This window comes from Anser brachyrhynchus (genome assembly GCF_964034855.1).
Source record: "Anser brachyrhynchus genome assembly, chromosome: 1".
NCBI lineage: Eukaryota > Metazoa > Chordata > Aves > Anseriformes > Anatidae > Anser > Anser brachyrhynchus.
The window spans coordinates 57,414,230-57,441,575 of NC_137694.1; the positions used below are offsets into that span (position 1 = coordinate 57,414,230).

The window sequence follows — 27,346 nt, forward strand, 5'->3', positions numbered from 1 at the left end:
GGTCTAAAGGTAAGGACACCAGCTTCACAGCTGAGATACCGGAGGGTGGGGTTTTTTTGTGAAGAATTGGACAATGACTGATGTGAGGGGAGTGGACCCGTGCAAAATTAAGACAAGCATTTGCCAGGTTGAGGAAACAGTATGGTGAAAAGACTTGTATTTACAAAATCATTTCATCCAGGCACCCACCAGCTACCCCACATGTAGTAGCAGCAGCTTAGCAGTTCTTTTTCCCCCAAGTGAAAAGCAAAGGCACCAACTCTCTTTCCATCCAAGCCTGTGTCCTTTATCGGGGTCAGCCACTAGATGGTGACACCACCACAAATCTCACCTTCCATCAACAAGAGGGCAGTGGTATGTGTGGAAGCTCACACCACGAATCCCAGTTGTACGCCCAACCACACCAAGAGAACCAGATGCTTTCTCTCAAGCTGGCTGGTTGTCATCCATGAACAGCAGCTTTAAGTGCAGGCATACAGCCTTTAGAGACCAGGATTTGCTCCAAACCCATCTCCCTTGTGACCAATTATCATGAAAAGCTCAGGAGAGAAACATCTGCTACGATCTCGTTATTGTTTCATGGATTTCTTTTACTGGTGTGCAATATGAGTATTTTGAAGTGAGAAGTTTGGCTGAGATGTACGTTCATTGCACTTAAGTAAATTAAGGATCTGGAGGATTCCTGCTGTTTACTAATGAAGACATAGGGGAGAAGTTATTCTCCCCGCCCGTTCTTCAACATTGGCTACGGCCTGAGGCCACTGGCTACGGCAGGAGCTGGACTGCAAAACCAACCCCAACAGAATGGGGTACTTGGAAACGCCACCTCAACACTCAGTGTGAGACATGCCAAGGAGGAAGGCTGCCATTTTACCCATCCAAGGACCCGTGCCCACTCCCAAGAGCAAGTTCCTGAGAACTTTTCCCCAAGCTTACTAGCAGCTCTCCCACTCGCCACGTCTCACAAGAGCTCCTTACGGCGCTGTACAAGCTGCAGGGCTTACATCACGCGGGGCTAGGGCTGGGGGTGTGTTTAAGACTTCCATGCACACCTAGCACCCTACTGAGGTATCAGTCAGCTGGCCAAGGCGGGGTGCTGTCACACACAGATTTGCCAGCATTGTGGAAATACTGCTGGTGCTGCTTAAAGGATAGAATTGCTCTGTTTGTCTCGTGCTCTCCCTCTCTCACACAAGCTCTGTTCCTTTTCCCACACCCCAGCTGATCTGTTAGCAATCATTACCAACACTCTTGGCCTCCCTAATAACAGAGGCCCATAACTACAAGTGGATTGTGTCCTTTGGACTGGAAGTCTGGCCCAGCTGTATGCAGCCTCTTGGGGACCTGTTAAATTGCCTAGTGGTTGCAGGCTTGCATGAGAAGCCAGCGGGTGGGGCTGTCTCTGGAAGAGGGACAGGAAAACACCCGCTCACCCGCTCCTCCACTTTTATGGCAAAGCAGAACGGAGGGGGAAATGCTGATGCCAGCAGGGGGTCACGAAAGGGCAAAAAAACAGATACAAGTCCCCAGTCTGTCTGATATGTCTGTACTGAAAGTCGCATCCTCCCATGTAACCAAAAGAGAATTCTTTTACAAATCAGAGTATTGAATTTGAAGGCTTCTTGCAAAGACCAAGAATGATGAAAAGATACAACAGAGGAGCTTTCTCTTGCCTTGTTCCACCATGACCTCCAGCCAAAGCCACAAGAGCAATGAAAGCCTCTTTCGCTTTGTCTTGGAACACGCCAAGGGCAGCAGTGCTGCTGGAAAGCATCACTGGAGAAGCTCATCACAAAACCAAAAAAAGAGGTAGTGAAGTAAGCAGTTTGCTGCTGGCTGCCTTCCTCTCATACCCCTCACCGACTAGTTCCCAATTAGCTTACTCAACTGACAGCCCAAATCTTGACCTTTTGGCTTTTCATCGCACTCTGAGGAACGCCGACCGAGAAAGAGCACCCTCTTAACACCAACCGCTTCTACCAGTCAGTCACAACAAAAAATACCACAGTGGAAAGAACTTGTACTTCCTTCAGTAACTACCAACCTTGCTGGAACATTCTGACTGACATAAATAAAAACAGGAAGGGGAGATACACAGATATCTTTCCCTCCAATTTCTGACCGGAACTATTGGCCTTCAAACCACTTTTGGCCTTCATCCTACAGATCAGAAAACATTCCCTAACTGTGGCACTGCAAGGCTATTTGAAGCCCACCCCAAAAAGCAGAAGGCAATTGAATGGCTTCACCCAGGCCCAAGTTCTACCTGAACTAACTGATCATAATTGCAGTTGCTAAATAGTAAGCAGGTTTTGTATTCCTTTCTATTCTGCAGCTTTATTAGCCACTGAGAGCCTGTTCACGCAACACAATGAATTGCCTTACTTCCGACACCACAAAACAGGCATGATACACTGTTTCACACAAGATTCATTGCATCAGACCTCCCATCACTTCAAAAAAAAAGTTATAAACTGCTCTAGAAGGGTTTTCCCTATGTGGGAGAAGGCTAATCCTCCCAACAAGACCACAGATTAAAGATGCAAGGTTGCATGAAACAAGCAGAATTTCGGTTGTGCTTGGCATTTCTCCTGTAGCTTATTAACTGGGTACAAATTCTGAGGTGGCATCTTTTTTGAGGTAGCAAGCATTTTACTCCCTCTCTGTATTGTGCATCTCACCCTACGGAAGCCCAAGCAGTACTGCCTTGGAAATACATCGTGAACAGAAAGAAAGGAGAGTCTTAAACAAGAAACTGCAAATTATCATCTAGATATTTAATTCTGGTTCCTATACGTGATTTGGTTGATGACTCCTCAGCTGCCCAGCACTGCCCCTGCACCCAACTCCTCCTGTCAGCTCCCTTGCTTTCCCATCATACACAGGTAGACTGTTTTGAGGACAGAGAAAAGACTGACAGGAAGAGGGAAGAGAAGAGGGATCTAAAATGTGTTTCCACCCATTTACAAGAACAATCCTTAAAATCTACGTGTAGATGGTACGTTTTGTGCCAAGCAAAACCAGCTTCAGGAAATACCTCTTGCTAAAACACAGAGAAGCTAAAGGCAGAAAAAAAAATAAAAAAATCTGTTGTTACTAGCTATTACTACCTACTGAGTTCAGGAAAGCCAGGCGGGACCAAGAGATTAGCTAGAACAGGCAGAGCATGGCTAGTTGAGTCATAAAAGTTACATGCATTGCTAAGTTAAACTCACAGCTTGCGTCAACAACACATTCTAGGTTTGCTACAGAAGTAAGCAAACAGAGCTGCTGCACGCTGCAGAATGAGCGTGCCTACAGCTTTCAGGATCTTCTGGCAAAATATAGAGGAACCAAAGCCACTCCTGTAAACTAGCCATTTCTGTTTCTGTCTCCTTTTTGGCAGGCTTTTCTTTTTTTCCCACCTAAATATTTAACTAGTTACTGACAGATGAATTCAATCTAGAGGCAAAAGGCAGTAGTCGAGTATCAGAACAAAGAAAGAGCAATGGGAGTGGAAGAAGCAGGAGTGCCCTACAAACAGAGTGCAGCAGAGATCACCTTCACTTCTCTCTAAGGGATGTTCTCCCAACAGTGCACTTTGCCTCATTTTGTGTCACTGACAACTAGCAAAGAAAGAACTGCTTTTGGCCAAGGTTGGCAGTGTTGAAAGGAAACTAACAAAATGCAAAAGCACTTCCAGAGCCAGCTTACAACAATGGATAGAAATAATATGCATGTGACTCAAAGCTGATCAGGTAATGACTCACTCAAGCACCTTTTCCCTTTTCTTTTTGGTCTACATAAGACTTCAAGAGCAAGATTTAACTCAGTCCTCACTTCTGGATCAAGTACTTGGAGACAAAGTACATACAGGACAAGGGGAAGCCAGGCTGAGACAAGTAAGGCTCTGGTTTCTCACAGCTCTTTGGAAGCGTTCGAAGGAGCCACAGCTCTTAGTGTTCCACTCGGAGAATATGGCAGGGCTGAGGTGAGACCAATTAGGGGCAAATGGAAACCACATGCGATCTTAATGAAACAAGGAGCTGGAGTGCATGGCTTACTGCTGCAGGAGCATTTACTGCCTGAAAGGAATGTGCATCTGGCATTGATCGTTTCCCAACCCATCAAGTGAGCTGTAACATGGAAAGCAAATTGGAGCACATGAGGAGAGATGAATTGCCTGAAGAAGTACCGTTAGGGGAACAGCCTTTGCAAGGAGAAAATGTGTCCTCTGGCTGTGATTTAGTGATATGGTTGCAAGTGAGGCTGATCAGGCATTTCCACAGATCACAATCAGGAGAAGAAACTACAAGTGCAAGTGTTACAGTGACTAAAATGGACTGTGTGGTACTTTGAAGAACCTACGATCACAGAAAACCCGTTCTGAGTTACATGGAGCAGACTCTTGCTCCCTGAAGGTCATGGTCATCGCTTAAAGGATAAAGTACTGCTGACCGTAAGCAAGGGCAACATAGAGTCCTCAAATGCAATGCCTGTTTCTGAAGGTGAATGATGTTTTTCTTATATGTACCTCAAACAGGTAGACGGTGAGGAGATTTGAAGCTGAAGAGACAGTGCAGATACACCGCTTTTTCCCATTTTTTTTTCTTTTTGACTGCAATTTTTTTTGAAGAAGTTTCAATTCTGCTAGGAAAGAAAAGTCCTCAGTCTGCAACGCTGTAGATAAGTTGCTCTACTGGGATACGGTCGTTCCTTTTGCAAGCTGTCGTGTTGCAGTTTGATATCCGGTTCTCAGAACAAAACTGCTATCTTCACCAAGCAGTCAAGAGGCTGCTCAACAGACATCAGAAGGCAACAGAGGGGCGAAAATGATGCTCTCATCCAGCACTCAACTGTATATACAGTGAATGTCCAAGGCTTGCACCTGGTAGATGCTACCTTGCTTTTCATTTAACAGTGAGACCTCTCTAAAGCCGGATATGTAGAACTGGCATGTCTTTGTTTCTTTAGCGTTAAGTCTCCTTTCTTTGATATGTGAAGTTAACAAGCTTAATCGCTGTATTTTTCAAGGAGGCAGTAGAAAATTCTTGAGTCAAATCTGCCTATTTATTAGTCTTCCTTAACACATCATGTTATCCACGAATGCACTGGGAGCTCTCATCCAAATGGGCCAACAGGAAGAAGAGGAAGAAGAAGAGTCCTGCAAAGAAGACCTTCCGAAAGCAGTTTTCTTCTGCGCATGAGACATGGAGGGGCTCTGACAGCGTACGTAAACATTTCAAAACGGGGAGTATCAAAAGCCACAGGCCTGGACACTCCCAGCCTCAGCGACTTACTTCAGAGGAGTCCTTCCTTCAGCACCTCGCCCGGCCGGGACGGGTGCCAGGGCCCTGCGAGGATGCTGCACGCCACTGATCACTCCATTTTGCACGTAGGAGCTAGGGAGGAAGAACCGTTTGGGAACACATATAGATTTCAAGGGTACTGGGTGGACCTGCCAATTCCTTCCTGCATTGGAAAACTTGCATTGAACTGACAGAGTCAGCAGCTGTCCATGCCAAAGAGGTATACATATTTAACCAGGTCTGACCTATATGTGCTGCTCTGCTGTTCCTATTTGCACCAGACCTTACAGGACCTAGTATTAAGCCTGCCTGACACTGGAATTAAACCTGCATTCAAGTAATTTCTCCTGTCAGCAGCCAGTACCTTTGCCCACCGTTGTGCTGTACATTGTTCAGAAGCTGACAGCCTCTGTAGAGTGTCCACTGGATGTGTCCGTGACAATTCTGGTTTATCATGACACTTAAGAAATGTATTAATTACCCATTTTATTAAAGTCCATTATCTAACCGCAGTCACTAATACTATTGATTAAATTTCTGAGTTGAGCTACATGAAGAATTCTGCCCTGAAGTCTCAGCACCATTTAAAGACCTAGGGCATAGCTCTCAGGACGCCAGCCGGGCAAACTTCACACTGGCCAGCTCACCCGCCTGGCCAGCATCCCATCAAGTACCCCAACCTAACTGTGTGCCTAAACATCAACCTTCAGTTTCAACCATCAGAGGGACATCGAGGGCCAGAGATACCCAGTGATGATTCGATTGGGGAATAAGAATTAAAAATAAATAAATAAATAGGAGACTGATACGAGAAGCTCGTGAAAAGACGTAATGAGAAGAGTTGAAAGTCTACGAACATCTGTAAGCAACAAGCTTACAGCAACACGAATAGTAATTATTGCACACTGTATGTCCTCTGGCTTTGAAGGGGCAGGATTTTCCCTGTGCACAGACACAGAGCCTGGCAGCAGAAAGGATAGGCAGTCACTGGCCAGCAACCTTTGTTCTTCAAGTAGTTTCCTCAGAAAATCCCTGACTGTCCTACTGACAGACTGGCTAAAGTTGCTCCTTAGAAACGGCGACATAGAGAAACAGTAATTTAGTTCTTTTATTACCCAAACTTTCTTCATCAAAAGGATTTTTCTTCAAAAGTTCACGTTCATGGACAGCCCAAAGGGCCCAATGCAGAATAGATTTCCAGAACTTACATGCTACCTTACTACCCTCACACTTACATACATCCTGGTGTTCCCAGTGAAATAATGCAATACGGCTCTTGGCTAGACTTCTTTAAGCAGAGAACACACTGAATGGTTAGTAGTGCCTGTCCTACCAGCAATTGTTGACTGTGGGGTTTTTGTTTGTTTTTGCACAAATCCAAGAGTGACCCATAGTGGTCTGTTCCTGGTCAGTATTGTTGATTGGTGCTTTTTACGTGGAAATGTTCAAGTCTGACCATACAAACTTGATGGTGGTTTAATTGAAGTTAACCTACCAGTCAGTTAGCTCACCTGTACTACTGGAGTTTGAGAGCTTCATAAAGTATTCTTACCAAAATCTTCCATTTAATTTCCAAATTGGGCAAGTTAAGCCTGCATTCTGGTATCAGTTCTTAGGTGTTCTTGTCACTTTTTTTTTCTTTTTTTTTTTTTTTTTAAGAAAGGCAAAATGCTATATACAAGACATGGATGGTTAGTCATTATATTTCAGCAAAGTAATGAACATGAACTAACCTCCCAGGAGCCAGCTTTGCAGAGCTTGGGTGAAGCTCACACCCAGAACACAGGTGTAAGCAAGTTTAAACATCTTGACAGGGAGGGAACTAACACAAATGTAAGGGGAAATGCCTCATCTCAGTCCTCTGACAGCAAGCAGCACAGCCACAAGCTTGTTTGTTCATTAATGCAGCAAAGCCACAGAGAACTACCCATTGCCGAAGGCTAAAACAAGTGAAGGGTGGGTAGATGTGTACTGAAGAGAATCCTCAGCATCCAGAAAAGCTAATGATGAAGCCCAGAGGACTAAAGACCCTGAATCCCTCCCGACTTGAGGGGTAGCATGTAACCTGATCAAAATCACCATCTCCTGCAGGGGTGGCTGTTCCTGTTAAATCATCAGGGATAGGACTGGAAGGAATGTTTCTGGAATGCTTTTTCCTGTCAGGAAATGTGGTTTTACTTAAGTCACAAATTTCTAAGGAAAGCATCAACTTCAGCAAAAATATTTATTTTTCTCCTCAAAAAAATGAAACCTATTTTCATCCTGAGTCAGCATTTCTCTTTGATTTCTCTTGAAGTCTAAATGTTAATGTGACATCTCTTAACCCTTCAAAACATTAGTTTCAGATGCATCAGAATAATCTTTTTTCCTGAAAATTCTGTTCAGAAGACTTTAATATTTTCGTTTTCCCTCCCGTTTCATTTTGAATGAATTTCCACCATTTCAAAACAACTCTCTGCGGAACAGAAATCCCAACCCTCTCCAACACGTGTCCAGATTCCTCTTTCGCTCTGTAAATCAGAGGTGACAACAAGAAGCTCTAACGACAGAAGCAAGAGTAACTTCCATTTTCCACCCTCGTTTCTCAAAAGCAGCAAATAACAAATTCCTGCGAATAGGAGCTGCAGGTGCCAGGAACTGGCATCGTTTCAGAAAGTAAACCCGCTCTCCCTTATCTCAAAGGGGATCTAAACTAAAATGAGCACCCAACATGAAAGTCCTTTAATTCAGTGCAACAATAAAAGCCTGTCAACACAGCGGACTGTAAACGAATGCAGACGTACTAGAGCTGTCTTTAAAAAATGACTGAGGACACCGCAAACAGGGTAATTTAACCTGCTCCTCAAGTGAAGCTTTGGGCTGCTGAGTGCTTGTTCTTTGAGGCTGCAGGCAAGTCAGCCCTAACGAATGCCTTCCTCTTCTCTCTATGCTTTCTAGCCATTTCCAACATTTTGAAGCAGTATTGTTTGATTGCAGGCTGCTTCCTGAAGCTGCTTCCTTCAACTGCCTGCCGAACCCAGTGGGAATCCTGCCTCCAATTTCAGCCGGAGTGGGATCAGGCCCTACATAAGTAGCGGCGGAATCCCCAGACTTAGGAGCTGAACAGCTGCCTCTGCCCTTCCGAAAGAAAAGAGGAAAAGTTATTCCTGCAGCTGTTTTCCCCTAAGTGCCTTCACTCCAAACTGTAACAGGACTGGAGGGAGGGGGAGAAGGTGGAATTTTAATAACCCATTAAAAAGAAGTACGGGCCATTGCGCAGCAGCTCTTTCAGTTCGACTCAAGCAGGGTCACTGCTGCCAGGCTCAGACAGCCCTAAGGGCACGGGAAAAGTCGTCTTCTTGTTTTCACATCTCATTCACTGAGCGGGTAACGAGGGGGAGGGAGGAATCAGCTTTGGGGTTAATTAGCACCATGAACAGACAGCTGCATTGTCATTAGAAGTTCAAGAAGTCATCAGGGTCATCACTGAACCGCAAGATGTACACACACGCACACGAGGCACACGTCTAAGCCTGGAGTTTTAGAAGCCTTGCTTGGCTCTGATTTTCCACTACTCCAAGGGAAACTCTTTGAGTTAAGAACACTGAACTGTTGTGGCTCTGAGGAGAAGCCAGAAGCACAAAGGCACTCCCCCTCTGAATGGTAGCTGTTCATCCCCTTTGGAGCTGCTTAATTTCACACTTAATATACCAGCTAAGAATACTTACATGGCTTTTTTCCCCTGAGAAAAATCAGAGGTCTAGCTTACCAAAGTGTAGTTTCAACTCTGCTTCCAATATTCTGCGGGAAAAGCAGACAAAACCAGGGTACCGATGCACACAATTTCCTTCCACTGCTTCCTTCCACAAGCAAGGAAACAGAGGAAGTGCAAGTGCATATTAGCAAAACCAGAAATGAGCATGTACAAATAATAATGAAAAGACAAAACCTCCAAAATGACAAGGACTGCTATTAATAAGGTTTGGAGCAGTGCTGGCCTCGGAGACTCACAATTTTGCTTAAAAACAAAAACAACACATTATCTAACTATGCGAAACAGCCACTGATTACTTTCTCACTGCAGTTCACAGGAATGTTTTCTGGTAAGGGATGTTAGTGAAAATGCAAGAAGAAAAATAAAAGGATTTCCCTCCCACCTTCCAAAAGGGGTTAGGAAGTACTACCTCAGACCTTGAGTAGTGAAAACATTACTGCTTCTACAGAAAGCAGACTGACATTGCCTGATCCTGTCGGCTGTCACTTTGCTGCCAATACATTCTAAAACCAAACTGGGGCTGAGACTAGTACCACTAAAGTGAAACCTCACAAAAAAACGTGGTTTTCCTTTTCTGGGTGAAAGGAACACAGATCCTGCTTGCTCTTGCTATTATATTGGCAGTCAAGTCTGATATATGTAGCTCATGAGTGTACAGTTCCATTCGGTGCTTATTCTTTGCCAAGGGAAATTACTCTGGGAATATAGAAACCAGATTGGATTTATTTTTTATTTTTTTTTAACTATGATAGGTCTGTTGATTCCAGTATATGCTGGTTGTTCACGTTCCCAAATTTCAGTATGTTCAGGACCATACAGCCATTGCAGTAACTCAGGTAGAGATGTTCTCAGGAGGGAAAATATATATATATATATATATATATATATATACACATACATATACAAAATAAAAAGATATAGTCCAAAAATCACACTTCAGAGGAGAAACCACATTCATCAGCATTTCAGTTCTAATTTCCCAAATTAAGATGGCTGTTGGAAGCTCTGATGGATTACATCAATAAAGCAAACCCAACTGGGCTACATAGCTCTCCTGTGGAAACTCCTTGGAGCTCTTCCCTTCCTATCCATGACTAAGTATTTTTTGGAACAAAAGCTGACTTTTCACTATTTGACTATGGTGTTAACCTGGTAGGGCTGCCTCAACGCACCATTGCAGTCATCTTTCAATAACCACTGTGGTCAATCTTTCTTTGTTGGTTCACATGTATGTTGGGGAATATATGCTGGAAGGAACCCCGCCGTGTATGGACTTTATGATGGCTTGATGAGCAAATACAGAGCCTGCAGAGAAACGTGACCCCCATCAGGTGTGCCAAGACAACTACCACCCTAGGATGCAGTTCTGTCCATTCTCCTGTCCTTCCATCAAGGAGGCAGCCCAGCCAGAAGGCGTGCAGGCAATGTTGTCAAATTCAGAAGAGGGGAGCTTTGAACAGCACAAAGGACAAAGTTTACGTCAGTGGTCCAGGCTGCCATACTGCATAAAAGACAAACAGGAAAAGGTCTCTGTACAATTTCTGAGACAGGAGGAAAAGAAAGACCCAGTGCTTTCCTTTATCCTACCTCTTCCAACAGCTATTAGTTCTGGAGGAAATCGCTACGAGAGGAGGGCATTCAGAAACAAACATGAGATCTAGCACAGACAGGAAGGAACCTATTGGCTTGAAAACTTTCCGGTACTAGTGAAAGCTTTGTTTCCCATCCAGCCAAACACACAGGTGCTGCCTGCTTTTTTCAACCTATGCTGTTTCTTCAACCAATTTAAACATAGCATGGGAAGAAAGGCCAGTAAGAACCTGCTTCCCAATTTGCTGTGCTGTTTTTTAAAGGAAGAGTCAATCTTTTGGAGAGGATGAGTGTCCTTGGGATCAAACGCAATTTGGTCCAACACAGCCTAAGCTCAAATAAAGCCCTTCCCTGCTGCTGGACACCTCAAGATAAGATAGTGTAAATGATAAAATGACCACATGACCTGTCTAAGAAAGGCTCAGCAGCTTCTCCATAACACTGTGAGCAGTCCTCATGATTTCACAGCTAGGGAGTAAATGTGGAAAGCAGATGAGAATGACAAAAAACCCATCGGAGACCACATAATTATCCAATGAGCCATTCATCTGCCAGAGCACAGGCAACCGCGCCCCGCGGAGCACAGAACCTTCAGGGCTCTGAATCATGCAGCTTTAGCTGCCAGTGCCACTCCTGCAGACTCCTGCTAAGTCACACAACAGAGAGGTACAGGGCTCTGCAAACACAAAGACCTATAGCTCTAGCCTTATAGCCCTGTAATTATTTGGTAAGCATCAGGAAACATCTCAGAACAAAATATGAATAAATACACGATTCCCATCCTGCAGGCCAAAAAGAAAAACACCAAACCAGAATATGCTGGGAAACTCACATGGAAGGTAGATTTGACATTCATGCTGATAACAAAATAGCTTCTCCAGAGTTAAAATTACCAAATGCCTTTGAAGAGTTTTGGAAGGAACTTAAAACTGCAGGGTGTGAATCAATCTCTAACTACAAGGAACGAGGATGACGGCCACAGAAGGGACTGTGAGAAAGTCAGACTGTCCCATGTCAGGCTTCTGGGAGGGATATTGGTATCAGCATCAGAAGTCCAGACTAGATGGATGGCGCACAGGACTCATGATCACAGGTGCTATTGCAGCATGCTTGTTCAAAAGTGAAGGCGCTAAAGGCAACCTTTAGGTAAACCTAAAGGTAAGGGTCACTGGCTGTTTGCCACCAGGTCTAGCCAAACTTCTCTTTGAACGGGTAATATTCCATTAAAACCTTCCTGTCTTGTGCCACCTAGGAACTCTGTCTGATACTGTGGAATCCGCTATCTCTGTGCTGTTCCACAGTGGGGGAAAAGCAGGACAGCTGCTTAATTCTGTTGCAAATATAGTCTGTAGAGAAGATGGAAACAGACTTATTGAAGTCTCCTTTTTATCTTGATCCTCTGAGGAAATAACCAACTAAATCCTTAATCCCCTGACCCCTTGGAGAAAAAAAATAAGAAAAAAGGGACAGGGGCTGCTCTTCAAATTTAGAGAAGTAAAACAAAGGGCTTACGAACTCATCCTGCCCTAATCCCAGCACAATCTTTGCTACTCTGAGTCACCTGCACATGAGCTGCAGCCCCTGTCTTCCCACACTTCTCTGGGGTTGGGATTTTTGTCCTGTAGGACACTAAGTGAGGGCCCTGTATTTTCTGACTATTGAAGCACTTGCACATGAGGGCTACTTAAGTGTCCCAGAGGACACTTCATTGTTTTATTTCCTGTTGGACTGATCCTCTTCACCAGGGCACTTTAGGTACACGTTACTGCAACTGCTGTACTTTTCCATGTGGCGTGGTCCCTCAAACAGCATCTCCTGTTCCTTCTCCAACCTCTCTTCCCCACCCTCCCTTCTCCCAAATACCAGAAATTGCTCAGCTTTTAGCTCGGTGCCATATGCAGTTTATTATTTACTGGAGGAAACTGTTCACTTAGAAGCAGGGCTTTGCATCCCAGTCCAGAGGTGAGCACGACAAACAGGGAGGCCGTTCCAGGCCTGAAGGACTCCCTCCGTTTTCCAACAGGAATTCAAAGCGGGGGACCCAGCAGCCCCACACTCGACAAGGGCCGGCCTACATGCCGCTGCGTGCTGCCACCTCAAACCCCTTTAATCTGCAGCGTGTGCGTGCCTCCAGCCCGATGAAAGGCAGGCAGGATATTTATAGCGGTGTCAGACGAGGCAGGAAGTAGGAAACCAGGGCGGGTGTTTGGAAAGCGTATAAAGGGCTCGGAAGAGCGCGGCCAGCCTGGAACACCTTCCCCAAGAGGACGCGGGGCTGAAGGAGAAGCACCAGGGGAATAGCTGGTCTTGTACAGACATCCTCCGGCTCTCTCCTCCTCTACCTGTTGCCTCTCCAGCACCAGCTATTTCCTGTCTTTCAAAGTCAAGTGGAAGTTTTCCATTCTGAGGTTTTCCTGTCTTGGTACAAGTAAGCACTTTTTTCCCCCCCTCCAAGTATTTTAACTGTTTGGAGACCAAAAACCTGCTTGCTAGGGGAAGAGCTTCCTATTTACAGCTGACACCAGAAATTTGAGAGGGCTGATTAAACCCCAGAGGAGCAAGATTTTTGCTTGTTCATGTATTCACTGAGCATGAGGGATTGAACTTGTTGTTTGAGCAAATGCTCCAGTGCTCTTCTATAGAAAATTAAGAGACTAACATAATGCCAGCAGGCCTCCCTGGGGGCTGCACTGCAGTAACACCCGATATGGAGGGAAACGCTGAGAAAGGGAAACAGATGTTGAAGTCCCAGTGCTGTAATTACAATATAGCACAAGGGAATTAAAATTCATGTCTTTCAGCCCAGGCCAGCAGGAGCTTGGGTCAGTTTGAACATGGCCCTGTGGAATAGAAGTACTCCTGTTTCCAATGCACTGTTGTAGGATTATTTTTATTTTTTTTTAAATGAATCACCAGGGAGCAAGAAATAATAATGTGTTACCTTCACACTGTTGCACCTGGTGCAGCTGTTGCTATCTGTGCAAGTGTTGTGCAAATGCAGTGCAATTTATATCCACTTTGCTGAAGTACCAGTGATCATGCAGGCCAGGAGAAACCCAGTCCTTTACACATCAAAGTCAAGGAATTAAGAAGGGAAAAAACTTATCAGGGTCTTTTTTCATCCTTGGAACCTTTCATATACCATTCTTTACCTCCCATATAAACCAGTTCCAAGTTCTTGAGAAACAGCAGGGCTACAATACCCATCTGTTACTAAAGTGGCTGCATAACTAAGGACAATGATGGATTTTTTATTAGTGTGTATTTTTGTCAATAACCAATAGGTGCTGCACAATGACAGCTCTGCCATTTGCGTGCTCTCCCAGCATCTCCTGTCTGCAGAGTCAGGCTTCTACTTCATGTATATGAAAAGTACTTCTAGACAACGTTATGTTTGGCTTAATTTCATTTGCCTCTTCTGATGTGGAATCTGCATCATTTTCAAGCTATACTGTATTTTCCTTATAACTCCCCTGGAAGTGAAAAAAAGCAAACCTACATCTTGCACACACAGCCCTGCAATGTGCACTTTTTGAAGGGCTATTTGAAGGAACTTTGCATTCCTCTAAATGGAGGCTTTTCAAAAGCCTAAGCCTTGATCACCAGTCAGAAACAAACATGCTACAGGCTGTTAGAGAACAATCAGGAGAGCGCTGGCTTGTTTTATGGGGGTTGTACTACCCATCTTTTCAGTGAAGCCATAGTACCCATTTCACTTCCCTGGATGGCACAGATCCACCTTGGGCTTGCCCCAGTTTCAGGTAGGATGGCCTATCACATGTCCCAGCTAATGATGATTCTTCACTTGACCAGCCTGTATCTAGCTCTCCAGCACCGCTTTCATACAGCACCTCTCCCTTCTCCAGTAACCACTCCCTCCTCATACTCCAGGACTACTCTTTGAAGGGTCTTTGCCGCTCCTTTAGCTCCTAAATACCTTTCCCATTACAGGTTTCTGACTGAGCCTATTGCTGTTGTCACCCTCTTCCCCCGCCAGCAACAAAGCTGGACTTTTTCAGACCTGAGTCCACTAACACAGACCACCGGTTCTCCACTAGCGCAACCAAGACCTTCCCCCCAAGCTGAAAACAGCCTCCCCAAGAACCGCTCTCTGCTGGTTCCCAGTGGATTTCAGTCCCCAGGATATCCCACATCAATTCGTTCCTTTCTTCAATAAAAAATGACATTCTACATCTCAGGCAAACCGCTGCTGATATTTGATGAGGTCTGATGATGGTTTTTGCCTGTGCATCTCTCTGCTATTTATCTTGTTTTATTGTCTGTATTCTGTTTCTAAGGGCTGAAATTGCCCTTTGGAAAGGTCTTGTATAAACACGAGCAGGAATTTGGACTATTCATAGTCAACATTTGTTTTACCAGCACGAAACTCAAGAGACTTCTATCTTATTTCCAAAAGACTCACAGAATCTTTTTTAGCTGGCAGAAATGTTGAATAAATAGAATAATCAGGGTTGTGTAAAACAACATGCATTTTTATGTTATTAGACATTGTCAGCTAATCTACTAAATCTTCACTCTGGTCACTCAAGGGAACTACTTCACATTACAGTAGAAGGTTAACTGTTTTTTTTAAATACATTTTCAAGCACTTTGGTGTTTGTAGCATTCCTCTTGGAAACCTGAAACTGTCAACTCAAATCCAACTCTGATAAAAGCCAGTGAAATGCTGCTGAGACCAGTGGCACTACACCTGCTTTACTTAAATTATGTTGTTGGTCCAGTGTTCTCTTTGCATATTGATAATTGAGCCAGATTTAGATCTGGTGTAAGAGGGCGTAAAACTATTTAACTCACCTTGGTCTCTTCTACCTCAGACCCAGTACCAGCCTAATACTTTCAAACAGCAGAAATTTGAAATCCATATGCCTCGTGTTTATTTACTCTCCCAGTAGATAAGCACACAAATCAGGACACCGGTTAATACTCTTTTCTCAAGACACTCCAAAGCAAGTCCAGTTTAACGTGGGATTTAAAGAAGCACTTATCCCACTAAGGTGAAATAACACCGGTAGCAGTCACCAGTGGGCAGGACACAGACAACTTCAGTATGCTCCTTCTGGTACTGCTTTACAGGAAGACTTCTGGGTTTTGATAAAGCCCCAGCAGCATGTCTCCCTCCTCTGGGACTCAAGTATGCAGACACTTGAAGTACTTTCAAGTACATGAAAGAGGAGAGCCATACCCTGAAAGTCTAGAGTAATATGCAGCACATCCAAGCAAAAGCCTCCTCATCTTGAACAACAACAACAAAAACCTCATCACTAAAATGAAACTCGAGCACATGCATCCCAGACATTACTAGGACTGAAATGAGGCCCTCAGCTTGGTTTGGCTCAGAGCTGACAAGCACAGCATGCCTGGCCCTGCCTGCTAACTCGCACCAAGCTGCCCTCTCAGGTTTACTAGCTCTTATGAACTTCCATCCGGTGCATACAGTGGGAGCTTCGTTTAATGAGAAGACCTCCTGCACAGACCAAACGGGCTCCTTTTCTTAGTGATGCATGCTTGGTTGGGCTACATAAGAGCACCACATGGTATTGGAGCTGTGAGGAAAAAGAAATACAACCTCAGACAATACTGCTACAGGAAACAAATATGTTTTCATCTTAGCATTAACATCCAGTTAAGGCCAAGGTTACTCACCGAGTGCTTCTACTAAAGATTCCTGGTCCCACCATGACTGTTAGCAGGACTACACGTGAGTGCAAAGATCCATTTCATCAGATACCAGTTCGGTTTTTATATCTCAGAGACCCTGAAAGGTGAGGTCTTGGAAAATGTGAAGTCCACAGACGAAGCTAAGAATGAATTTGCTACCTTGTGCCTCTTCTGCAGTCAAGTCTGTATGTCCCAAATGAACAAAGCAGACCCTTCCCCATCCCAGGTGAAAACCTTTGCTAAGCTAAAAAATGCTAGTACTGTGTGTAGCTGTACATAATTGCTTTCCCACCAGCCTGCTTCTTCCCAGGAACATTAGAGGAGCATTACCAAGTAGGGAGCTCTCCAGAACAGGTGCAAAACCAGAGAAAATAAGAAATAAAAAAGTATCTTCATAAAGCAAGGAGCTCTAAGACCCAAGGTTAGAACATCTGGCTCTCTGCTGGCTCAGAGGTCTTGGTGGAGTTACTTCCTGCAGGAAATCTGGAGTAAGCACATGCAATAGTAACAAGACACCAAAGGAGCCTTATATAACATTCTGCACTACATCTTCCAAACAGTAATTTCCACCACATTTTTTTTCAATAAATACATTTGGAGAAGTGACAAACTCCAGATCCCATAAGGTGATCTCTCTACTCTGAGAAAGCAGAGCAGGATTTGGCTCTACTTTAATTGTAAATAACCAATAAAAACAACAAATAGCAACTTCTATTTCTACTTCATAGCACAATTCAGTTCAGAATGGTGATCTTTCTGTCAGAAGGCACGACCAGGCACAAGGAATACCATTTCTCACCATGGACATGGGAATTTCATAAAAGTTAAATGAATCTCCTCAACTTGTTCCCATTTGAAATGGAATTTACTTTTTTTTAAAAAAAAAAAAAAAAGAAATCTTTACAGAGGGACTTCTCAGATTTCATGTTTCTAAAATGCCTTGAAGGGAAGTCCAGTCTAAAAATGAAACCACACCATTATTTCCCCAACAAAAGTACAATTTTTAAGTTGATATAGCACTTTTGCAACCATTGTTGTGGCATGTAATCCATAAATTTGTTTATTTATCATCTCAGCTCGAAGGATTTGTATTAAAATTAATTGAAGTAGCTTTCTTTCAACCTTTAATTTAAACTTCTAAGTGGTAAATCCAAAACCTTACGTGTCTGCCTTAACGGATAAGGCAGCACATGTGACCTCACCAGAGTCCATACACATGTGCATCGAGGGAAAAACTGAATCTTTAACATCTCACATCTGATCAAATTGTTCTCCATATCCCCTCTAGTTTTCTATTGAAAAGGTGGAATGATGAAGTCAAAAAAAGCCATGAAAGAAAAAGGGCAGGTTTTCAACTGGGACCTTAGGCTTTGGGCTAAACAAACTTCTGATCTTCCTCTTCTGCTGGCTCGTGCTCTTCTCCTCTCACATTCCCAGTTCAAAGGAGGCTAGCCACTGCAGATGTTTTGGACTCAGTGCTCATTGCATGGCAGGATGGAGGAATGGATGGCTCCCCTCACACCGAGGGACTCTAAGAGCTTTCCTCCATCTCCCAAAAGCTTGCCAACTCCAACTTAACCAAGAGTAAGGAGAGGGGCGCAACTCACAGGTACCCTTGCTGAGATAGACGTTTCTTCCCCCAACCCAACCTATAGAAAAGAATGTTACTTCGGGCTCCTTTGAACTTAGGTAAGAGACAACTCATAGTGCCATGGCTCTTTTCTGAAGTATATGCGCAAGATGAAAGTGAGATAGGTGTGGAGTGGACAAAGTACTTTCTTTATCATTTGCAGATTGGTTTGTCAAAATCCAACCAGTGATTTCACACACTTTGCTTTTCCTTTTTTTTGAAGGAGAGGTGGGGGGGAAATCCAGGCAGGAGGTGTTTTTCCAGACCTGTGAATGCAACACTCAGCAGCCAAGCTTAAAAGTTCCTGCTGCTCCTGCAAAAAAGGGACAAACAAGCCCTTTTCATGTCAGCTATGTCCAGCTGGAAATGTCACAGCTTTGTCACAATGGAACAAAGCATGCCTGGTGTCTGTTCTTTCAAATGGTCTCTTAATTCAAACAAAAGAAAAATATTCACATCTGGAAGGGGTCGTAGGCAGGGGGTGGGAGGGGAGGAAGCAAAGTTCAGATGGCATGTCATAGCAGTTGCTGTTTGTGTAATTATTGTACTGCCTGTTCTGGCACTTATTGATCCAGTTAAAGAAAGAAAGCCAAGAGTTAAGAAAGCAAATTTTATTATTGACTGACCTCAAAGGGCCAGAGGAGACACACCTCTTCACTTTTGCTCGATTCATCGTGCGGAACACTCACGCTGAGTGAAAAGACCCCTTGTGACCAGTCAGTCTAGCAGGAGATTCTCCTTTTCGATTTTTTAAAGGAAGAAAATAAAACTGTGGTGTATGTCCTCCAGGCTCGCTTTAGAAAACCACAACCTTCACTTCCACAGGATATACATATCACTTGTACTTTCCAATAGGTTTATTCGAGCATCTGTTTCTGCAAAGATTAAAACCTTCTAACGACTGCTGAGCTGGGAGGCTGCATCAGAACTGAGCTGGAGGATGATCAAAAATTAAATGTGTGGTGACGTGAGATTAAAGGGGAAGGGAATAAACTTAAGAGCAGGACTTCACTGGCTAGGCACGGAAGACCAACAGCAAGAGTTTACATTAGTGCTATATTAAAATCCTTCTCCTTCAGCATTCAGTGCTTCTGGACGATGGAAAGCCTCTCCTAGGCTGCCACCTAGCTAGTTAATTTCTTGTATTGTTTAGGAGCTATTTTAAAAAGCTCTTCTGCTCCAGCCCTTACTGCACTGACTCCTCCCCTCGGAGCTGGTATTTTGTCAGGAGTTTCAAGAGCGGTAAAAACTCGCTGCCAAGTCCCTTTCTTCCCCACAACGTGTTTTATAACGCAGCATGCAGTTTCATCTGTCCCACGGCCACACCAGCACCCTGCCCTCAGTTCCCATGGAGATGGTGAACTCCGCCACAGCCAGAAAGCCTTAGCATGTTTTTTGCCATAAAAAAAAAAAAAAAAAAAAAACGTGACAGCGTTTGCTAAAAATCAGCCTGCAGGAGCATCACATTTTCCAGACAGTTCTAGCAAATTTAGCACGTTCGAGCAAAGGATTTTCTTTTGCTTCAGCCTATCACCGAGAACTGAGGTCTTAACCAAACGTGCACGTAAGTCATCTTCCAGCTCAAGCTGCTCTTTTTCCGCGTGCTTCTCTGCACTACCAGGATGCCTGCAGGCATCACGACCCCCCTGGCATCAGCCTGAGAGCTGCCACAACCCCGAGCAAAGCCAAGGCACGAGATACAACGAAGACTGCAGGGCAGAGAGCAGGAAGGTGACGGACATGACTTTGAACTCCATCAGAAGCCCAAGCAATAAACAGGAAAACTTCACGCCCTGAAGTTTAGGAGCGCTGCCATGTGAAACTTCGCAGTTTGCCCTGCTCCTAGCCATTTACCCATCTGGCAGAAATTCACTGGCATCAGGGTCTGTTCACAACAACAACTTATTTAACACCAGCTTTCTTAAAACTGAACTGAAAACAGCCCCGATCTGCTCCAACATGACCTGAGCGGAGCAGGAAAGCAGACCCGCTCCCAAAACGCAGCAAACGAAGGCCACACGCTGTGTGTGCAGCTTTAGCTGTGCAAAAATGGTCTCCCAGCCTTACTTTCACAGCAAGGACAAGCTCCTGGCTGCGGCACGTCGGTGGCACGCTTGTTGATCCAGGCTAAAGAAGAGGCAGTAACAAGCAGAGCTTTGAACAGTGCAGTTTCCTGGAAGGATTCCCCAGTCTAAAACTGTTTTATAAATATTTTCCAGGCTCTCATCAGGCAGGGAAGCTGAACCTGCAGTGGCTTTTTCTGGCACTCAGGAGCAGACGCTCCACAGAGACCAGACACGGATAACCGCGCACAGCCACGGTGTTGGTACAGAGGAGTTAAAGGCAGGAGACAGAATGATTTTGCCAGCAAGTTTGGCCAACTTTAAAGCCACTGGCAAGGCTTGTGGTAACGGGTGCCCCGCCAAAGTGAGAACCGATGTCCTGTCAGACTCCCACAGCACCTACCGGGGGGGTTTCTTTGCAGACTCTGGCATCAGCCAGGTGTGGGTACCAGTATTGTGAAGCCCCCCGGCACCCTTCACACCACTCAAACCACCTGCGGAGGTGCCAGAAACCCTCGCCCATGCGCCCCGCTCGCCAGGTGCCCTGGGGACACCACCGATTCCTCTCGCATGCAGCCCCCAGGGCTCGCCCCAACGCCTCCCCCCGCCGCCCACCGCCCCGTTTCGGGCCGGGGACGGAGCCCCGGGGTCTCGCCTCTCCCCCCACAAACCGAGGAGGCTCCGTCGGCGGCACTCACCGATGTCGGAGTTGCAGAAAGCGTCCTGCGGGTGGATGGGGACGCAAGTGCAAGCCTCCACCACGGCGTCCCGCAGGCTCCAGCTGCAGAGAGCCAGGGCGAGGAAGCCGAGCCACGCCGTCATGATGCCCCCCGGGGCTCACCCCTTCGCCTGTGCGGAGCGAGAGGGCAGGAGCCTCCTTTCCTAGGAGCCTCCTTTCCTAGGAGCCTCCCTTTGCACAACGCTGCCCCTCTTCGCTGGACGGGACGGTGCAAGCCCGAGAGCGCGGTGCAAGGCGATGCACTGGTGCAAGGCGATGCACTGGTGCAAGGCGATGCACTGGTGCAAGGCGATGCACTGGTGCACGCTGCCGCACGGTGCGCGCTGCTGCCGCTGCCGCTGCTGCTGCTGCCGCTGCTGCACGGTGCACGACGTCGCTGCGCGGCGCGGCGCGGCACGGCGCCGAGTTATAGCCCCGATCGCGCCCGCTCGGGCCGCGGGCAGTGCCGCCGCCGCCGCCGCCGGCCAATGGGAGCCCCGCATTACCTCATCGGCGGGAGCGGCCGGCGGGACGGGGAGGGGCCGCGGCCGCCGCTTCAGCGCCTTATAGGGAATAGTGCGGCCGTTTGGGCGGGCGGTTACCTGCGCCGCCGGCCGCCCTGAGGGGAAGCCCGCCAAGCCGTCCCAGTCCCGCAGAAACTTGGCCGTGCCCCCTCCCCGGGTTTACTGAGAGACCCCCTCAGTGTCCGCACGGCTCTGGTCCCCCCTGCCCGGCTTTGGTCCCCCCGAGCCCCGCTGGGGTCTGCCTCCCGTCAGGGTGGCGGCCCGGAAGACGGGCAGAAACGTCCCCGAAGCCCTCCGGGGTTCGCGTTCCAAGCTCGGGCTGTTCCCCTCCGGGCGGTCTCGGCTGTCTGTAAAGTGTTTTTTAAAGCTGGAGGAGGTGAAAGGGAGTAGTGCTGTAAAGTGCTCTCATGGAGCAACCAGAAAACGCAAGGGGAGCACTGCACGTTGCTGCTTTTCCCCTCTCAGCACGCAGCGGATGGAGGAGAAGGACGAGACCTTAGCCAGGATTTCATCCTGTGTATTTTCATCCCCCTCAAATGCTCCTTCTCCTGCCACCCTGCCACCACCCATTCCCCTTCTCTTCCCCTCCTCAGGATTTTCAGTCAGCGACTTTTCAGTCGCTGGTCACATCTGCCCGGGCACTCCCAACATTTAATCTCGAAGTGTGTTTTAGCAGAGCAGCTTTAGCAGAATTTATAGAAAAGTCCTGTTTGTTTTGTTTTCCCTTATCCCCTTTTGGAACAGTAAATTTCTATCAGCTGTAGAAATGTAAATGTTATAGTAGAGCCGGGGCTGCGACGAAGGAGATTGCCAGCTGCAGGATACAGACATCCTCATTATCCTGCAGAGGGGACCGAGGGGCGATTAATCACAGTATCAAACCAGTATATATAATGTCAGAGTACTTTCCATGGGGTTTACAAGACTTAAGCATGTCTAGTTATAAATTATGCTGGTATTAAAGGCCAGGGACCAGCTGTCCTAAATTTCTAAATAGTCAGCTAAGTCTTTAGATTTACAATTCTTCTCCATCTGGGTGAAGCACAGCCTGACTACACCTTTTCTTGAATCACGCCATCCCTATAAAATTAAAACCTCCAGTCTTATGGAAACACAGGCTTTTATTTGGAGCATGGGTATACAAAAGCATCGAGATGGGTGTTGCTAGCAGTGATCAAGGTTGCAAAGCAAACAGAGGAAAATGCAGGTTCCTCTCCTCGCTGTGACACAGCCAACCTGTGTGACAGCTTCGTCTCGCTGTGCTTCAAATCCCAATCCATGTAATGGGGATAATGGTGATGGAGCTTCACAGGAATGTCTGTTAGTGAACGCAGTGAAAAAAAAAATCAGATGGTGTGGAGGTGATAATGGGTCATAGAAGTACGTATGAGGCAGGGCATTAAACAAGGCTTTAGATTTAGGTATGTCACTGTCAGAATCATTTGGCTTCAAATCGCAGTACGAGAACACCCCTGCGAAAAACTCCTTAGGTATTTGGGCTGTCAGCTGGAGGTACTGCAGCTGAAGCTGAATCTGTCAGATTGGACTGTCATTTCCATTTTACTGGGTGTAAACAAGGAACAACCCCACTGACCTCAGTGGAGTAACACGGGAGAAAAATGAGGTGTGTCCGGTACTTTCATTTTTTCTTTGTTGTTCTAAAAAGGTTTGATATCACCAACATCATGATACACCTGATCTATCAACATCTCAGATCGGTATCTGAGAGAAGCTCAGTTATTCCATAACCTGACACTGTGTAAATAAGGGAGACTTTGGCCCTCACACAATTAGATTATAATCACAACACCAGCAGCACCTGGCCAAGTTGCTTCTCTGAGAAAGTTTCTTCATTTCTATAATAACACCTTTCCTGTGTGTTCTGAGGACTAACAAGCTGAATACTTTGTACCAAGCTTTGAAGGTGATGGGTGTTGTGTAAATGCCAAGAGTGACTATAATACAAGACGCAGGACACGTTCAGAGGAGACTGAAAAACAAACCCTTCAGTTGCCTTCATTTCTGAGAAGGGAAGAGGAAGGGGGCTGGAAGTTACTGAAGTTACACAGGGCCCTTCAGGCATGGATGTAGCTTGTTTACAGCCAGACTGACCAAGCTTGTACAAGTAACACCGAGTTTGTGCTGACGGCAGGAACTAGTTCACTTTTCAAATATAACCCAGAGAAGTAATCTGCAATTACTCGCCAGGCTGAAAAGGAGTGCTGCAGTTTGACCCAGCAGCAGGGCACATCTGTTTGGAAGGGATGATGTGCAGGCTGGCTGCGTGTCTTGTCTGCCACAGTTTGAGATGTGACCCAGAAAATTAGAAATGCGTGTATTAGCATTGTGGTAGCAGTACCTGCATAGCAGGAGTAGTAATACCTGTGTTCAGTCAGTAAGGATTTGGCTGATTTGGCTGCTTTTTTGACACCTAGGTATCCTATTTCAAAGAGATTAACTTCTCTGTAGTAGTTGGGATGCAGGATACTGTGCGATAATAACAATTCAGTAGCACTGGATACCATGCAATAATAACAGCATTTATTTGCCGCTTAGAGGGTACATTTCATACACAGAAACCAGACTGCTCAGTTTTTGTAAATCACAAATAGTACTCAGGAAAGCTCAGTCTGGCCTGTGGCCTGCTGTGAGGCCCGTTAAATCATTTTACCTGCCTGCACATTCATTTTATCATCTATAAGTAGAGGTATTATATATCATCCTCTGACAATGTCTATTAGATGTTCAATATTAGCCTCTCCACTTTGAGACACACCAGTAAAATGCACTCTGGAAGAGCCAGGAAGGAGTTCTGATTGTTTATTTATATTTTAAAAAATTGATATAGGGTCAAAGCAACATAGAAAGTCATGAAGGAACTGAAAGGAGAACTCCATCTGAATCCCTGCTCTCTGCGTGGGAGAAACTGCAAAGGGAAAAAAAAATAAAATAAACTAGCATTCAGCTCCTTTGGCTAGATGAAATTTTGAGCCATATATGGCCATAAAAAACGTAGCAGAGGAAAAAAAGAGAAAATAAAGACCTTGATCTTCATATGAGAAAATTAGAGTTCACATTTGATTTATGTCACCAAATAAAGAAATCTATGTTATTTCAGTCCACCCCCAAGAGCACACTGTTGAACACAATTAAGGATCTCTCTGCTTTACTGGGCAGCCACAGCACGTCACACTGTGATCTTGTCGGATCCCACAAGCTAAGCATGACTGGGCTGGGTCAATAGTTGGTGTGAAAATTCCCAGGGAAAGCCATGTCCTGCAGGTGTTGTCGGCTGAGCAAAGTGGCCTTCTTCCCTCGATCCTGCACGAATGTGTAGAGGCAGTGCTAGGGGGCACTGCGCTGCAAGAGATGTTTGCATTTCGTCCGGATGAAGCGAGGTTCCTTGCAGTATCTAGAGAACCCTGTCTTCGCAAAACGAGCAATGTTAAGTTGGGTGTCTCGGTTACGTTTCAGGACAGAGAGCTACCTTCTGCTTCCACAGATACTGCAGTTTACACCAGGAGCGTAACTAACAATGCCGTTTCCCTTCCACAAGTCCCGTTTGTGGCTGGAAAGGGCCATCCCAGAGCTAGATATAGTGACCGAGTCCTTCAAGTGGCATGAGGTGCTGCTGTAAATGAACTAAAGGCATATTCTCTTCCCTTCTGATCACCTTTCACAACGAAACGTGAGGGATACCAGACACTGGCAGAAAGCTGCTTCTGAACTGACAAAAGCATCTGAATCTAATTTGTACAGAAGGGCTTAATCAAACTACAGGAACCGCTGGCCAAAAAAAAAAAAAAAAAAGAACAAACGAACGAACGAATGAACAAAAGAAGGACCCACACACGCACTACTACCATCACCAAAGGAAAAAACCCTGACACGTGTAGCGGCTGAAAACACCCCAGCTCATCACAGACCTCAGCTGGCTTAAACTGAGCAAGGCATGAATGAAGTCAGGAGGCTTCGGCCCATAGTCCAAACAGCCCTGCCACCTCGATGAACAAATACATTAATTTTAAATGCTTCTGAAGTATGGGCATTTTTCCATTTTAACTTTTCTGCAGCAACTTGACTTGATTCATGAGCATGGAGCCCTGCCACCGCATTTCAAATTGTCCAGCTGCCAAGTTACTCCAAAGTCTTGTCTTATCCTAAAAACTTTTCTTGAAGTTGACGATCCTCATATCTTTTCCATCAGTTCAGCATCACGCCCTCTAGGGGATGTCATTGTTTTTCTGCTTTTGTCTAGCGGGCTGGAAGGGACTGGTGCTTTTCGGAGCCACCTGATGTCCTCTTTGACAGCACACCCACACCATGTCACAGGCAACTCTACTGAAGCGGCTGTGTATTGCATTAACAAAATGTTCTCTTATTTCCTGATTATCTGTTTCTTTCTCAGAAAGTCTTTTTTTTTTCTGACACTTTTCTTTGAGAAGGCTGTTTTATTTAAAATTTTCATATTTGCTAGGATTTATGTGTGTAAAAAAGGTTGGGAAAAAAACTCCTCTATTAACTCCTCTATTGTATCAACGGACTTCATCTGCTACTTAAAACAAGAAGACTTTTTCTTCAGAAATATCTTTGATTCTATATATACATACGAAAAAGTTTTATTTGATCTCTTTCTCTGTGGTTGCAAAGAATTATGTCACCTTCCTGTCTGCAAGCCAGACACAGGTAACACTTTATCCCAGTCCCAAGCTTTCAATCAGAGGTACACCATTAACCTTCCCCAGCTCTAACAGTTCTATACCGAGTTTAATCTTCAAAGATCCTTCACAGATTGTGCTCAGGAGATCACCCAGTCCGGGAGCAGCCCAGAGGCACCATGAGTAAGTATTACATTATAAAGGATTGTAGAATATGAAATCACCCTCTCGGTAGTGTGGGGATCCTCCAGTCAGGCTGCGATATGGCATCAGCTGCACAGAAGGGCGTCCAGGAAATATCTTTTAACAGCCTTATCGAGCCGAAAATGTTTCCTGCACATGGCTCCACACTTTGGCCCCAAGCCAGCAAAACACTAAGGCACATGTTCAACTTTAAGATGCTCCACTGAAGTCAACAGGACCATTTACATGCGCAAAGTTAAATATAAGCTTAAGTGCATTTCTGGAGCAGGGCCAAAGGGCTCAGTACCACGCAGGGTTCAAGCAAGGAGGCTGTGATTAGATGGCCTGACAGAGTCAGGGGACGGGACGTGATTTGCTTGGCTTTACCTGCCTGTGCCTCATTCCAAGCAATTAATTTTCTCTCGTTTTTGTTTATAATAAGTTTTTTTTTTCTTTCCACTTCTCTTGCTTTGCTTTCATGCCGCTGTAGCCATTTCCAAATTGAAGTTTTGTTTTTCTTTTTAAACCCTTCTAAACTGCATCAATAGCTTTAAGTGACTGAACAAAGAGATTGCAAATAGATGGAGTGCTTCAAATGGTAATAAGAGCTGGTGTTCCCAGAGCTTTGGAGGCTGGCACTAAGTAGAGAGGAGAGCCAAAGTGACTGAAAATCACTTTTCTGTTGTTCCTTTGTATGAACTGTTTTCTGGCTTATGCAATGCACAGTAATTAAAATGACTGGAATGCCTCACATTTTTAAGAGAGCTTTAAGGCAGCTCTGTGGCACTGTGGCCAGCAGAGTTCATGAGCTGTAGATTCATGGCTGTAATCAAGGTTTGACGTTTCTATCAGCGTAACTTGAACGAGACAGTATCTCTGTGGAGGCCTGGGAGGTGAGTTTGAGGAAGAAGGGGCAGACACAGAAAAGCAGTAACATCTGGCCGCCGCACAGCCGCACAAACACCTATGGCGCAAGCCTTCCTGTCGGTGAAATGAGAGCCTGAGGTTGGTGTGGATGTCAGAGATCTCACTGCTTTCTTTCACTGTAGCCTTAATGTCCTGCCTATCTTCAAGGGTGGGACAGCCCTTCCACACCCCGATCCCTCACTGTACTATCAGCTATTCTTAGTGCCCCCTCCTATGTGCTGCAGTACAGGAAATGTTTCTTTCCACAAGAGAGGGTTTGCATCCAAGTACTGGCCACTGCAGTTGCTTGACGTATTTGTGGAGTAACTCCCTAATATTTAGCAGGCAGACAG

The 27,346-nt window shown here is 45.5% G+C and overlaps 2 protein-coding genes across 5 annotated transcripts in view; one reads left to right on the forward strand and one right to left on the reverse strand.

The window, feature by feature from the left end:
* The window catches only part of TIMP3 (TIMP metallopeptidase inhibitor 3), a 37,421-nt gene extending 16,267 nt beyond the window's left edge, over positions 1–21,154 (reverse strand). The window contains exon 1 of the mRNA XM_080590702.1: positions 20,703–21,154. Coding sequence (XP_080446828.1) covers positions 20,703–20,826 — 124 coding nt within the window. The 5' untranslated portion in view covers positions 20,827–21,154. The remainder of the gene's footprint in view (positions 1–20,702) is intronic.
* SYN3 (synapsin III) overlaps positions 1–27,346 on the forward strand; it is a 235,902-nt gene that overhangs the window by 123,473 nt on the left and 85,083 nt on the right. The window lies entirely within an intron of this gene.